The 14,875-nt window shown below is 41.2% G+C and overlaps 2 protein-coding genes across 2 annotated transcripts; one reads left to right on the top strand and one right to left on the bottom strand.

Moving 5' to 3' along the window:
* Positions 1–5,741: 5,741 nt before the first annotated feature.
* On the bottom strand, positions 5,742–9,140 carry LOC309704285 (uncharacterized protein). Its single transcript, XM_082529351.1, has 4 exons — positions 9,033–9,140; positions 7,476–8,111; positions 7,214–7,324; positions 5,742–6,837 (listed from the first exon to the last, which is right to left on the bottom strand). The coding sequence occupies exons 2-4, from the start codon at positions 8,088–8,090 to the stop codon at positions 5,866–5,868; spliced, it is 1,698 nt and encodes a 565-aa protein (XP_082385477.1). The 5' UTR covers positions 8,091–8,111; positions 9,033–9,140; the 3' UTR covers positions 5,742–5,865.
* A 75-nt stretch (positions 9,141–9,215) lies between these two features.
* On the top strand, positions 9,216–14,293 carry rnps1 (RNA binding protein S1, serine-rich domain). The gene is made up of 7 exons (XM_082529364.1): positions 9,216–9,304; positions 11,353–11,499; positions 11,595–11,774; positions 11,883–11,988; positions 13,373–13,526; positions 13,620–13,761; positions 13,872–14,293. Coding segments are annotated over exons 1-7 (837 nt in total). The 5' UTR covers positions 9,216–9,302; the 3' UTR covers positions 13,978–14,293.
* Positions 14,294–14,875: the final 582 nt, after the last annotated feature.

Here is a 14,875-nt window from a genome sequence, read left to right as displayed (position 1 = left end):
AGAACGGCTCTCAGCCAACGACCCTGCGTCAGTGTGGAGGGGCCTGCAGGAAATCACCAGCTACAGACGCCACCCACCCACTATTGAAGCAAACAAAGACCTGGCCAACGAGTTAAACACTTTTGAGACGGACAGACTCCCACGCCCCACCCTCCCCTCCCCAGGGACATTGCTTCAGACATTGACCCCCAACACACCTTCCACCTCTCCCCCCTTCACCCTGCCCCTCCCCGATCAAAACTCAACGACCACCCCCACCCTCCCCAATCCAGACTCAACGACCACCACCACCCTCTCCAATCCAGACTCAACGACCTCCACCACACCTCTCACCCCCCTTTCCTCCTCCCTGAAACTCAGAATACACACTCAGGATGTGAGCCGACTATTCCAGAAACAGAAGCCCAGGAAAGCCCCCGGACCAGACGGCGTCTCACCCTCCTGCCTCAAAACCTGTGCTGAACAGCTGGCTCCCATCTTTACTCGCATCTTCAACAGATCCCTGGAGCTGTGTGAAGTTCCCTCCTGCTTCAAACGCTCCACCATCATCCCTGTTCCCAAGAAACCCACCATCACAGGACTGAATGACTACAGACCTGTCGCCTTGACGTCTGTGGTCATGAAATCCTTCGAACGACTGGTGTTAGCCCATCTGAAAAACATTACAGGCCACCAGCTGGACCCTCTGCAGTTTGCCTACCGGGCAAACAGGTCGGTGGATGATGCAGTGAACATGGGGCTGCATTACATCCTGCAACACCTTGACCGCCCGGGAACTTATGCCAGGGTCCTGTTTGTGGACTTTAGTTCGGCTTTTAACACCATTGTGCCTGAACTTCTTTCCTCCAAACTCTCCCAGCTCAGCGTGTCACCAGCTACCTGTCAGTGGATCACCAGCTTCCTGACAGACAGAAAGCAACAAGTGAGGCTGGGGGAGATCACCTCTGAAACCCGGTCCCTCAGTATTGGTGCCCCTCAAGGATGTGTCCTCTCACCACTACTGTTCTCCCTCTACACTAACGACTGCACCTCCAAGAACTCGGCTGTCAAACTCCTAAAGTTTGCAGATGACACCACTGTCATTGGCCTCATTCAAGATGGTGATGAGTCTGCATACCGGCAAGAAGTTGAGCGGCTGGTACTCTGGTGCAGTCAGCACAATCTGGAGCGGAACACTCTTAAGACTGTAGAGATGACAGTGGACTTCAGGAGACATCCCTCAACTCTGCTCCCCCTCACCATATCAGACAGCCCTGTGTCAACTGTGAAGACCTTCAAGTTCCTGGGTACAACCATCTCCCAGGACCTGAAGTGGGAGACCAACATCAACTCCATCCTCAAAAAGACCCAGCAGAGGATGTACTTCCTAAGACAACTGGGGAAGTACAGTCTTCCACAGGAGCTGCTGATCCAGTTCTACACTGCGGTCATTGAGTCTGTCCTGTGCTCCTCCATCACAGTCTGGTATGGAGCAGCCACTAAACAGGACAGGAGCAGACTGCAGCGGACTGAACGGGCAGCAGAAAGGATCATCGGCACCCCCCTGCCCTCCATCCAGGATCTGTACCTCTCAAGAACCAGGAAACGGGCAGTGAAAATCATCATAGACCCCTCACACCCTGCACACAGACTTTTTGATCTGCTGCCCTCTGGCAGACGGTACAGAAGCCTGCAGACCAGGACCACCCGACACAGGAACAGTTTCTTTCCCCTCGCCATCTCCCTTCTTAACAGTTGACCTGTCACACTGCTCCCACTGCCAGACTGCAACTGCACCTTATGTACATTTTGTAGTATTCATTCCACGTCATTCATTTCAGTATTTTATGTATAGAAGTTAGATTCGTTATTTATAGTTGGTTTACACAGCTTTGTGTATGTATGTGTAATGTGTATATATAGATGTGTGTGTGTGTGTGTGTGTGTGTGTGAGATTTACATTGCTGTGCTTGAGAGCCACCATCTACCGGACCCAAATTCCCTGTATGTGTCTGCACATATACTTGGCCAATAAACACGATTCTGATAACAAATGCTGGCACCATGAACATGCGGACTGATCCGAGAGGGAGGACGACGGTAGTGACGGGGCATTTTCAAAACACATCTTTTATCCTTCCGCACTGAGAAGCAAAACTTCCATCTTACTTAGTTTTTCTAAGTTAAGACAACTCAAATAAATTGAGTTTATCAGCGGTTTTGCCTAAAAAGTACTGGTAACTTATTTAAATCGAGTTCTAATAACAAATTTATAAAAACTGAGTTCAGCCTATTTAATATTTTTAATTAAACACAATATTACATTTTACAGTGTTTAAGCTGTCGTTGTTCTCAAACTATAGTAGATCTTAGTCTGTTTATTTGGGGTTTTTTTTATTTTCATATCCATAAATTATCACAAGTTGAAATTTTAAATAAGATTTTAGTCTTAAAAAATCACTGAAAACTATGGGTGCTTACCCTATAGGTTATTTTTTTATTTTTTTTATTTAACAACAAATGTACTGAAATAAACAGTTACAATAAGAAAACAATAAGGAATGAATATATTGTATAACATTACTGCACAAAAGATACAAAAGGAACACAGGGGGAGGCTAAAATAACAAGAAAAACCCCTGACAAATGCAACTTGCTATAAATGTTTTTTTGTTTTTGTTTAAAAAAAAAAACAAAACTATGTAAAATGTACAACAAGTAATTAAACTCAGGACTTTTTTGTTGCCTAATATAGAAATGAACAGTTAATGAATACATATAAAGGAAGAAATTAGCTCAGCATACACATTATTGCTGTTTTGGTCATTTACAATATGAGTTAATTTTCGGAAACTTAAGTAAAATTTATTTCATGAGTGCTCTTAAGACAATGAGAAAGCAATCTTCTCCATATTTTAGGGAACCCCAGTGATTGGTCTGCTTTCATCAGCTCACTGTGATGAGAATAACTGGGAAAAGAGTTCTGCTTTTAATCCAGCCCATTTCCTGGATGAGAAAGGCAATTTTAGAAGGAGAGAGGCCTTTATCCCATTCTCTCTAGGTAAGTGTGTGGGTTCTTAACACAAAGAAATATAAGACTAAGACATAAAATCTAAGACAAACATTAAGATGGCTTAACAGTTTGCGATTCCCTGATTTCTTGCAGGGTCGAGGGTTTGTGCTGGAGAGAGTCTGGCCAAGATGGAGGTTTTCCTTTTCTTCGCTTCCCTCCTCCAGCGCTTTCGATTCACTCCTCCACCTGGAATGACTGGAGATGACCTGGATCTGACACCAGTTGTAGGGTTCACCCTCAGCCCTTTACCTCATAAGCTCTGTGCCATCAGCAGATTTTAAAGATTAAAGGTGTAGAACACACAAGTGCTATTTTTCTTTAACTATTTTGGTTACACAAAAACGCTAACAACAAGCTGTAGGAGTTTGATCTGCTTGTTCTTATCAAAGGTATTGTTGTCATTGTTAAAACCAAGTTTGCTGTTTTTAAACACACCTATCATAAATCCCCTGAGTGAAGTTTTTAAAATTTGGCTACAAACACCATGGAATCAGGGATGAATTAATTAGATTTTGGTGGTCTAAAGCCACTGTAACCTCATGAAACATTTTTGGCAATAAATCAAGAATTCAATAAAGAAGCAAGGATATTTTTATTATCCCTAAAGGAAAATTTGTTGTTCAGACAGCAGAAATCACACAACCATCAAGCAAAATGCAAAAAATGTACAAAAAAAGCAGGAGTAAGAACACAGGCTAGTATTCAATGTATTTGTCCTGTATAATGTTTGCAGTTAGATGGAAGCAACGTAAAACTGTCCTAACTTCAGAGTCCTAATCTTATGTGTACAGCTCAGAAAGGTCATTCAGGGTCAAATGGAAGCATATGTACAATGTTTGGTTAATTTGACACATTTTACTGCATCTATTTCTACTTTCATTAAATTTTTCTCTCTTAGCTTTTCAGGTTGACCTTTTGATTTTTGTTTCCTCATGTGTATCAATCAATTTTTACACACCGAACTCTGTTCAACAAGGTACATGAGCGCACGGTGAAGATAGTGGAGGGGCCCATATTTGCATTGGCCCAGTAGGTAAATGCCACAGCCCTAGATTCAGTGACCCTGTACTAGCTGATCAAAGAGATTATAATGCCACTCCCCTCAGCTGAGTTGTAATGGTGGCTATTTGTATCCCTCTGTTGGTCTAGAGATGTACAGTTATGGTCAGAAATGTACTCATCATGGAGATGAATGTCATGGTAAATTTCGGGTTTTAAGGATTTCTTTAAACTTTCCGTTTATACATTATTATAAATTGTTGTCTATTTTCTCTAATGCACACGGGGTCAAATATATGCATATAACCCAACTAATATTTAGTTAAATATTCCTCAGGAAGCTCTATTTCGACCAGATGGTCACCATTAGCAGAATTCTGGCATAAATGTGGCTGGTTATTTGACCACTCTTCTTTGGTAGAAGTAACTTTAAATGATTAAACTGGTTAAATTGCTCCATCTTTTTCTCCTCATCTAATTCAGGGTTACAGGGGCTGGAGCCTATTCTAGATGCCATAGGGCGAGAGGCAGGGTATGCCCTGTGCAGGTCACCAGTCTGTCGCAGGACCGACACAGAGAGACAGATTTACACTCACATTCACACCTACGGTCTTGACGAGCTGGCAGATTAGAACCCAGGGCCTCACTTCATTGTGGATGGTGACGCTGGCGTTCCAGCAGTTTCCACTTAATGGCAGACTTGAGCCGTTGTAGTTTCTGAACATCCTAACCAATTTCCTCTCATGTGGAGGGGGACAGTTTGAGTATTCTTTCACTCTGGCAAAGTGGTTACACATCTGAATAACTTACAATTATTTAAACTTATTTAAACTATTTAATCTTGGAATCTGCATCTATCCATCTATCTGCTACACAAAGAAACTGCCAGTTGTAGTGAAACATGATCACTAGCAAGAAGTTAATAGGAGCTGGCCTTGTCAAGTTAAAAGACATTTGGTCCTGTGTGGATTAGAGAAAGTCCAAGATAAATTCAAACGGCAACCAATTCTTGTTTTTTTTTTTTTTTTTAAAGTCATTAAAGATGTATGCATTACAATCATTCCACCCTGAAAAAAAAACACACTTAAAAGAAATAATTAAATTACTACCCAATTACTACCCATTTATGCCCACAACAGTATACAGCATGTAAGGCTAAAAGCACCAGATTTTTTTTCTGTATAACAAAAAAAAAGTTTTACAGAAAGAAGCATTACCATTACTTGTCTTTTAGCATAACAATGAAAGTGTTGTCCTCTTCCTTTATATTCAAAATAAGGCAAACACCCAAAACTCGTCACCAATCTAGATGGATAAATACAAATACCACAGAAAAAAAATATACACACACGTGATTTTGTCCTGAATCGCCCCTTTTAAGAATCACGTTTTCCTTTTTGTTTTTTATTTAAGCATTCTCAGTTTTATATGAGAATGGCTTGTCATCTCTAAAATAGTGAAATGGAAGCATGCTTTGGATCATAATAAGGTCCTTGTGTTTTATAATCAGTTTGCGCAGATGTATGAAAATTAATAGTTGATAATGCCAGTAATGGTGATATAAGATAAACATGTCATTTAAAATGTCTGAATTATTTGTTGCCTGTAGCAAATACAAATTATAATATTTACTAAAAGATTGTAGTATCCTATTGCTGATTGTACCCTCTCCCTTTTGGGAAAAAAAAAAAAAACTTGCTACATTGTTTATTGTTATATTTGAAAACATGTTCATAATGCTATAGTCACTCTAAAAAAAAAAAGTACATCAAAGCCCTTGTGGTCCTCAAACAGTGTGTGGAATCTAAAGCCATCTATGGTCCTTCCACTTTGATAATATTGATCTGCTGGTCCTGTGAAGAGTGGTCCGAGTTCAGCACTGGTTGAGTGGAAACGCTGCAGTCCTGGAAAGTCCTTGTTGAGCAGCTGCTTTGGAATTCCGATGTTTTACTCTCCAATGCTCTGAAAGTCTGAGGATGTGACTGTATGCTGTATGTGGAGACATATGATTGCGTGTAGGGAGGCATGAGTGGTTGACTGGTCTGCTGAATATATGCAGCTGAATAAGGTTGTGTTTGAGAAGGGGTGTGAGTAAGAGGAAGGCTTTCAGTATTGCTACATGGTGGAAACCCATTCACGGTTGTAGGACTGAGTCCCGGCAATTTAAAGGCCTCCACATTTTCTAAACCTTCTAAAGAGCTGTAGCTAGGCTGGGTTTGGCTACACTGAGTGTAAGTGCCTTGACTAAAACTGAAGGTGTCTTGGTTAAACGAGGTAGAGGCAGAAGCTGCTGCCAAAGCAGAGGGTGAAGGAGTCTTGTTTTTCTGCTTTTGAACACTGCTACCATGACTCATTTTGGTTGCAATGGTCTGTAGAGTGTTGAGGATCTGCTTCTGAATTTGGGTCTGCTGCGACTGCTCCCTCTCCAGACGGCACTGCTGCTCTACAAGCATCTTCACTGCCAGGCCCAAGCTGCGCACTTCAGAGCCCAAACTCTGAATCTGATCCTGGAAACCGCTTCTGACTCCAGCGTCCTGGGCTGCCTGCTGTGGACTTGGGTTCCCTTCAGTACGAGGAGCACCCTGACTCCCGGGGGCCTGTATGCGGATAACAGCGCCCCCGGGAGACGCAGATGTTAAAGGTGCTTGTGGTCTGTTAGAAAGACGAATCCCAACTCGAAGAGGAGGATGAGGGGGAGGAGGAAGGGAACGAACAGATAGCCCTGGTCTCTGGGTGAGAGAACGTCTAGGAGCGCTGCTACTTCCAGGCTGATTCCCTGTAACAGTCTGTGTAACATTGAAAACATTTCATTTAAAATGGTGTTCACATTGCAGTCGTACTAACAAAAAGCTCAACAACAGATGATGTTTGTATGGCCAGGCTCCCAGACTCAGATCAGAAAATAACAATTTTTTTTTTTTTTTGGGTCAAGCAAAAAATTTACCAAATACAAAACACAGAAATGTTTTAAGAGAAATAAAAGTGGCGATAAAGAGTCTAAAGACCCGACCATATCACTCCCATGAGGTGACAGCTAAAATTGTGTAAGGAGAAATAAAGCCTATGATTTAACAGGTACTCTCTGATGGTGATAAACTCACATCTTTGTTTAGTAAAAGGGATTCAAAAGCTAAGTGTTAGCTAAAGCTAAATGTATCTCACCTTTTCAGTGGTCAGATCGTAGGTTTCAGGTGGCTGTGGCACAGCATTCCTCATGTCAGTGCCCTGGACACTTGATGGATCTCTCCTTAACAATGATGCCACTGTTGAAAACTGGTGAAAAACAACGTATGAAAGACTGAATAATATTTGGAGGCTAGTTTATGGTAAATTACACAGATTCCATGCACCTGAAGAGTAAATATAAGAGGTACAACTGGGATTATGACACTAAGTACACATCAGTACACTAATGCTTAGGTACCTTCAATCTGTGTGACAATGCTTTATCCAAAATTCTCTTTCGAGCTGCCAGCATTGAACTAGTGGCTGGAGAAGGTGTGACTCTCCGCCTCACTGCTGGTGTGGAAGTCATAGCACAGGTTTCTGACCTTGGTAGAGTGGACTGGGGAGCTCTTTGTTGGCTCTGCTGTGCAAGTGACGTGACACTGACAATCTGGATATCATTTTCATCCTTATGTTCTTCAGGTTGCTGTTCTTTCCTGTTGCCTCCACTGGTTTCCCCGGAGGAAGAGCCCTCTGAGCTGGTGGGAGTCTGTTTAGCAAAGTCAGCAGCAGCTGGGAAGCCAAGACGTTGAGATGAATCCCGTAATAGGTTTCGGATTTGAATGTTACTCCAGCTCTGCTGTACTGCTCCAGTTTGAGCTTGCACCTGTGCTGGTGATGTGCTACTTCCAGGCTCTACAGGTCTCACCCTCCCTGGCGGCCTCCCCTGGAACTCTCTCAGGAACAAGTAGATGGCCTGAGCGGAAACCTTAATGTTCTCCAGCTCCAGCACAGCTTTGATTTTACGGAAACTCAGGCCAGCCTTTCGCAGCTCTACCACTTTGTGCTTTGCAGCATCATCGAGCCGGCCCATGGTGAATTCACCTGTTCTGACCTGTCATAAAAAAGTGAAATTTAGAGTATCTTTAATAATATTATTATTAATAATAATAATATGTATAATAATATAGGAAAGTGGGATCTCTGTAACAATGTTAGAGGTGTAGGGTAATAGCAGCCTTGGCAATAGCTTTGAAATTAAAAAACTAAAAATCCACATATTGTGAAAAAGTATTTGCCTCCTTTCTAATTTCTTACAATCAGGAAGGGGGCAAATACTTTGTCATAACACTCTTCATAGCACAAATGTAATACACATATGATAATATAGTAAATTGTAATTATCCTCTTTGGAGCTAAAAGTGGCCACCCAAACATGTGAGATATCGATGGAAAGCCCAGGATGTCCTCGGTTTAATACATTAGAACTTAGTAGGGTAACTCAAATAAGTCAAAAGACATAGATCGAAAACAAATGTCCATTATAGAGGAGGATATGATTACCTCACATCTCAGATACTTTGAATGTCATTATGAATTCTTCCTGCTAATATAAAAGACATCATCATGTCAAGCTAAACTACAAAATCAGGAAACTTCTTTGGAAATGTGGCTGTCATAACAAAAAGATCAACTTACTGGCTAAACGGAGGAAACTGAAAACACTGCCAATATCTTACATTATCATATAAATATGAAATACAACCAACTATAAATCCAGCGCATAAGAAACAGGTTTTTTTTTATTTCTTCTTTTTGTAAGTTCTTCTAGGAACAAAGCTGTGTGCTTTTTAAATTTAATTAAAATTTCCTCAAGAAGAAAAACATAGGGTAGGATTACCCTATGTAGGATTATTTTTTAAACAATGGCATTTTATTGCTGAGTGCGAAGGTAGTGTTGTACAGTAACTCCGTGTTAGCTGCGCGGGGTAACCACCTCAGCTAGCACAGTATCCTTAGAAAGTGATGCACTCACTTGATCTAGAAGAAGGAAGCTCGATCGATGTTTCCTGTTCGGTTATTTCATTTCACGCAGCTCGACGAAACAACAAGGTTATTCCACGAGTGCGCTGGGTCGCACACGCGCTCACTTACAAACTCACATTTTGTCGTCAAAAAATGTAAAATAAACAAATGAGTTGTAAGTGGCGCTCAGGTGGTCACGTAACTTCCGCTTATCGTCATCACCGTGCGACGTTTTCTCAGGCCGCAAGTGGTCGAACTGCGCCTAGCTCCTTTGGAAATCATGTAAGTTTAACCTTTTATTTATCTTTAGTTGAGCTTTTTTTAAACCCGAAAACGTATTTAGGCTTATGCGGAAAATTATGCGACATTTTCTAATCGCAGTTGAAGTCGGTTTTGGGTGAAACAGCAGCTCGCGCGTCGCTTTCTTGTTTGAATGAAATTCAATGGCGGCGCGTTCGTGCTCAAGATGTTAGATGTGAAGTCAACTAGTTTACTTTAATGATTATTTTCCCTTGATAAACAATGTTATTATGGAAAGTTGACTATAAAAATCTAATAAGAAGACAAATAATTCTAAAACTATTTAAATAATGTCCATTAATTTCTGTTAATACAAGGCAAGAGGCTTTGTTCTACATATATATTGGAGATTCCCCCCCCCCCCCCCCCCCCACACACACACACACACAAACAAAATGTTGCTTACATCATAATAATGTAATCTGCACGTGACAAATACCTGCCAGATTATAAAAACGTAGAGGAAGTGATGGTGGATGAGTTTAAAACCCCGGGGTCAACAAAATTAGACAGGAAAAGAGTAAGACCATAAAGAATGTTCATAGATGTAATGAAGGAGAACATGTAGACGGTAAGAGAATAAAGAAAGCTCAAATTAAATTAATGGGTATATTAAACATGCAGACATACCCAGGAAACCTAAACTAAATTAAACGGAAAACGAAAAAAAAACTGAAGAAAACTGTAGTAGCAAAACATAATGAAAAATACAGAACCTGAATGACTCTGATGGTAGTAATATAACATTAACCTGAAAACATTCAAGAAAAGAAGACATCCATAGACACCAAGCATTTAAAGGTTCCAATATCAGACCGCTTAGTACTTAGATGTATAGGGAGAATTAAATTCCATACTTGTTAATGAAAACTAAATGGACACAGAAGTGGCCGCACAGAGGTGCAGTGGTTAGCACTGTTACTTCAAAGCAATAAATAAAGGGTGGCTGTAGCTCAGGTGGCAGAGCAGGTCAGAAGGTGGTTCGATCCCAGGCTTCCTCCTGGCTGCATGCCAAATATCCTTGGGCAAGATACTAGCCCCATGTTGAGTTTGCCTACTAGTGGTGGTCAGAGGGCCCGGTGGCGCCAGTGTCCGGCAGCCTCGCCTCTGTCAGTGCGCCCCAGGGCAGCTGTGGCTACAATGTAGCTTGCCATCACCAGTGTGTGAATGTGTGTGTGAATGACTGAATGTAGTGTAAAGCGCTTTGGGGTCCTTAGTGACTGAGTAAAGCGCTATACAAATGCAGGCCATTTAAGATTTTACCATTTAAAGTCCTGCCATTGAATGCGCTGGCTGGGGCCTTGCTGTGTGAAGTTAGCATGTTCTCTCCCCATGTCTGAGTGGGTTCCTCCCACAACCAAAAAACACAGGAAGGCATTTTCTTGCATACATGGCCGATGTTTCTTAATCGGCCATAGATGTGAATGTATGAATCGGTGTCTGTCTCTGCCCTGTGATAGGCTTTCTAGGTGTACCCTGCCTTTTGGCCTGTAACAGCTGGTATGGGCTCCAGCAGTTGGAGGCAAAAATTAAAGCTTGTAGAGAAAATGGGCGAATTAATACAAATTTAAACATGTCAAAATGATGTTCTAATTGTAGATCAAGAGATTTGAGGCTGCTGCTCGTTACGAATTGTTAAAGTATTGTAAGTTTAGAAAAACTTGTATTATTTCCCCCAGGGATCAATAAAGTATTCTGATTCTGATTCTGATTTCCTCAGTACAGTTAATTGTTATTTTGTTCTGAAACAGTAACTACCTAACAGAAAACATATGACCTAAAATACAATTTATTTCCCGGATATGTTCCTGTTAAACAAAGACATAGCTGTTAACAAAAACCTTTGTGTTTTAAAAAGCTTTTATCTTTAGAACCGTGAAATATGTTGAGCTCTATTTTCTGTCAACTTTTCAATTAAGCATTTAGTAAAAATATATTTATTTGCAGTGAAAATAATCTTAAAGTAGCAAACTTTGTGCTATTCTTAACGTAAACATATCAAAATAACAGTGGCTTTCCTCTCATCTAAGGGCACCCTCACCTACAAAGCGGAAGGAGGATGAAAAAACAAAAGACAGAGGCAAAGAAAAGCCTGGAACAAAGGAAGGAGAGAAGGAGAGAGGACGAGAGAAAGCAAGGAAACGCCGCAGCGCATCCACTGGCAGCAGCAGCAGCAGGTTTGCCCTCTTAATGGGATCCTTTATCCCAGTGTTGAAAATAAAAATCTGTCCTCTTTCGTCATATATTTCTCTTTTTTATTGATTGTCACCAGATCTAGCTCTTCTTCGAGCAGCAGTTCTGGTTCCAGCTCAGGTTCTTCAAGCGGATCCAGCTCGTCTGGTTCCAGCCGCTCCGGCTCTTCTAGCTCCCGATCCTCTTCGTCTTCCAGCTCCTCGGGTTCTCCGAGCCCCAGCCGCAGACGCCACGATAACCGTCGCCGCTCCCGCTCTGTGTAAGTCTCTTCATCCAATGCAACTGCTTGGTAATTGTGCACAATGATGTGTTGTATGTTCTCTTGTTTGAGTCTTGGTTATTTAGTGTTTTGCTTGTGATTTTCCAGCTCTAAAACACAAAAGACCAGAGATGACAAGGAACGCCGGAAAAGAAGCCCAACACCTAAACCAACTAAAGTTTACTTGGGGAGACTCACCAGGAATGTCACCAAGGTTGGTTTTTATAGCAAAAGGGAGACCTGAGGACCACTCACACTGGAGGGGAAAACAGGCGATAACACACTATGCAGCTAAGGGTTGAAATTACATTAAATTAAATTTATTTAGCACCAAATTACAACTACAGTCGGCTCAAGTTACTTTATATTATAAGGCCTAACAATAATAGATAGAAAACCCCAATAATTAGACGACCTTCTGTATATTGATTTAAAGAGGGGGTATATTGATATCAGTATAAATATACTGATATATTGTGTTGGTGTTTGACATAAATGGAGACACAGGAAACGTCCTTCAAGCATGTTATTACTGTTGGGATTAAATAGTTTGTCCACCAGAGGGCACACTGCAACTTTCCTATTTGCAACACATTAACCAGGCGATCTAGAGTCCATTAGTGTAAACAGGCGACAACTTGTAACAGTAAAACACATTTGTGACTGCACTTTTCTTAGTAAGGATTTTAAATCGCCAAATATCAGTACTGATCTGACAAATCATACATTGGTTGGGCTTTAAAGCTGTGGCAACATGTTGTCACTGATTTTTCTACATTCCTCTGTAATACCAGCTGCACACCAGTACAGTACTTTAGCTTAACTGACAGATAGTTGCCTAAAAGTGAAATTTGGGTGTTTTGGGGCATCGCTTATTAGTGACAAAATTCCTGATGTAAAAATCAGAACACTAAGTGTGAATGTTACAGCTGTCAGATTGTTCCGGGTAAAAGCATCTCATGTTTTACTGCCCATTTCGGCTTTTTTCTCTAATAAGGTTTAGTTCTTATTTTCCCTAGGCTTCTCTGGGTTTCTTCTTCACTGGCTTTTTTCCCCACCTGATATTTATACATAACTCTACATTTAGTAATTAGTTTTTATTAAATAACTGCTCTCCTCCACAGCATGTTCTTGTACTGTCTTCCTCCCCTCACCCACAACTGGTTTTGGCAGATGTCTGTCTTTCCCTGAGCTTACGGTAGTTCTGCCATAGGTTTCTTCCTGTTTAAAGGGAGTTTTTCTTTCCCGCTGTCACCAAAGTGCTTGCTCATAGGTGGTAATCCTATTTCTCTATATTTTTATAAGGTCTTTACCTTGCAGTATAAAGCACCTTAAGGCAACTGTTGTTGTAATTTAGTGCTGTGTAAATAAGAATAGAATAGAATTCTACTTTATTGTCATTGCACATGTCACAAGTACAAGGCAACAAAATGCAGTTTGCATCCATCCAGAAACTGCTTTAGCCATAATATAGATATATTACAAAAATGGAATTGAAAATAAAAACTTTCCCTACATAATGTAATTATTTTAATTTAAATTTTATATTTTTAGAACACAAAGGTTTTTATGTTAACAGCTATGTCTTTGTTTAACAGGAACATATCCAGGAAATCTTTTCTACTTATGGGACAATCAAAGGAGTCGACATGCCAATGGACAGACTCCACCCGCACCTGCACAGGGGCTGTGCTTATGTGGAGTTTGAGACCCCCGAGGAGGCCCAGAAGGCACTCAAACACATGGACGGAGGTATGTGGGTAGTTCTGTGGCTTCGTCATGGAAGATTAATCTAGACAGACTTGCGTTCGTGTTGGGTAACTCTTTGTTGACTCTTACGAATAGGTCAGATTGATGGACAGGAAATCACTGCTTGTGCTGTGCTGCCTCAGCGAGTCCGCCCTCCACCCCGTAGACCATCTCCACCCCGCAGAATGCCCCCACCACCACCTATGTGGCGTCGCAGCCCACCGCGCATGAGGAGAAGGTACTATGAATGATTCGACCAGTTACTGTTTCCATTCGTGTTTGACATTTGTGTTTTTTATCAGGCCTACATGCCCTTCCACACTTACTTATTGATTTACGTTTTTGCAGGTCCCGCTCCCCAAGGAGGCGATCGCCAGCACGCCGCCGCTCTCGCTCCAGATCTCCCGGTCGTAGGCGTCACCGCTCTCGTTCCAGCTCCAACTCCTCTCGATAGACGGGTTTTCGTACTGTACGCGATCTCTCATGGTGCCGAATCGGCTTCGTTTCTTGATTCCTCAGTATTCATGTGGGCTCAACAGAATTCACTCATCTGCATTGTAGCCAACATGGACATTTCTTTAATAGTGCTCTTTGTGCAACATTTTTTTTCCATGTTTTGTATAAGTTTATTTTGGAAAGCTAGACCAGTATGTGTCTTTTTAGGTTGAGCTTGCTCTGCATACAGATCGACCAGTCTTCGAGCGTGTCTTCTTTTTACCTTGTCTTGAATTTTTAGACATTTTGAAAAATAAAACTTTAACAATGTGAAAGGCCTTGTGCCATACTGTTATTGATCATTTCCTAATGGTTCCTGTTTTAAGAGCACAGGCCTTACAGCCACAGGAAAAGAGAAAGGGACAAGGAAAAAGAGGCCTTTGCTGACATTCAGGGTGTGGTGGAATAATCAGTTTTGCTTAGGAGGTTCCTGCCTGAGTGACATCACCCAGAAGCATCTATGTGACAACATTGTAAAGTCAAAATTTCTAAATACTGAGGAAACTTTCCTCATTACTTCCTTTATTACCTCCTTTCAGCATATAATTCCTGGTATAGTTGGATGGGTTTGTAAAAAATAGGCTCCTTCTTCACATATTTCCCTTTTCCCATGAAATTTTCTATCACGATTATAGTAAATTTCATGCAGTCTTAATCTTCTTTAACAGGAAATGGTGCGGTGAAACGAATTTTATTAATGAGGATGTCCAGTAAACTGTGCCAGTGAGTCAGCTTACAATGTACCTCTGTACAGTCTAATGGAACAGATCTAAAAGAAATGCAGTTATTATACACATTAAAATCAGTTTGTCCCTAGCATATTTAAATTAATCAAACCTTGATCTAAATTGTTCTTT

Source organism: Aulonocara stuartgranti, assembly GCF_965226115.1.
Source record: "Aulonocara stuartgranti genome assembly, chromosome: 4".
Classification (NCBI taxonomy): domain Eukaryota; kingdom Metazoa; phylum Chordata; class Actinopteri; order Cichliformes; family Cichlidae; genus Aulonocara; species Aulonocara stuartgranti.
Note: the sequence above shows the minus strand (reverse complement) of the source record. Positions and strands in the feature narration are given on the sequence as shown.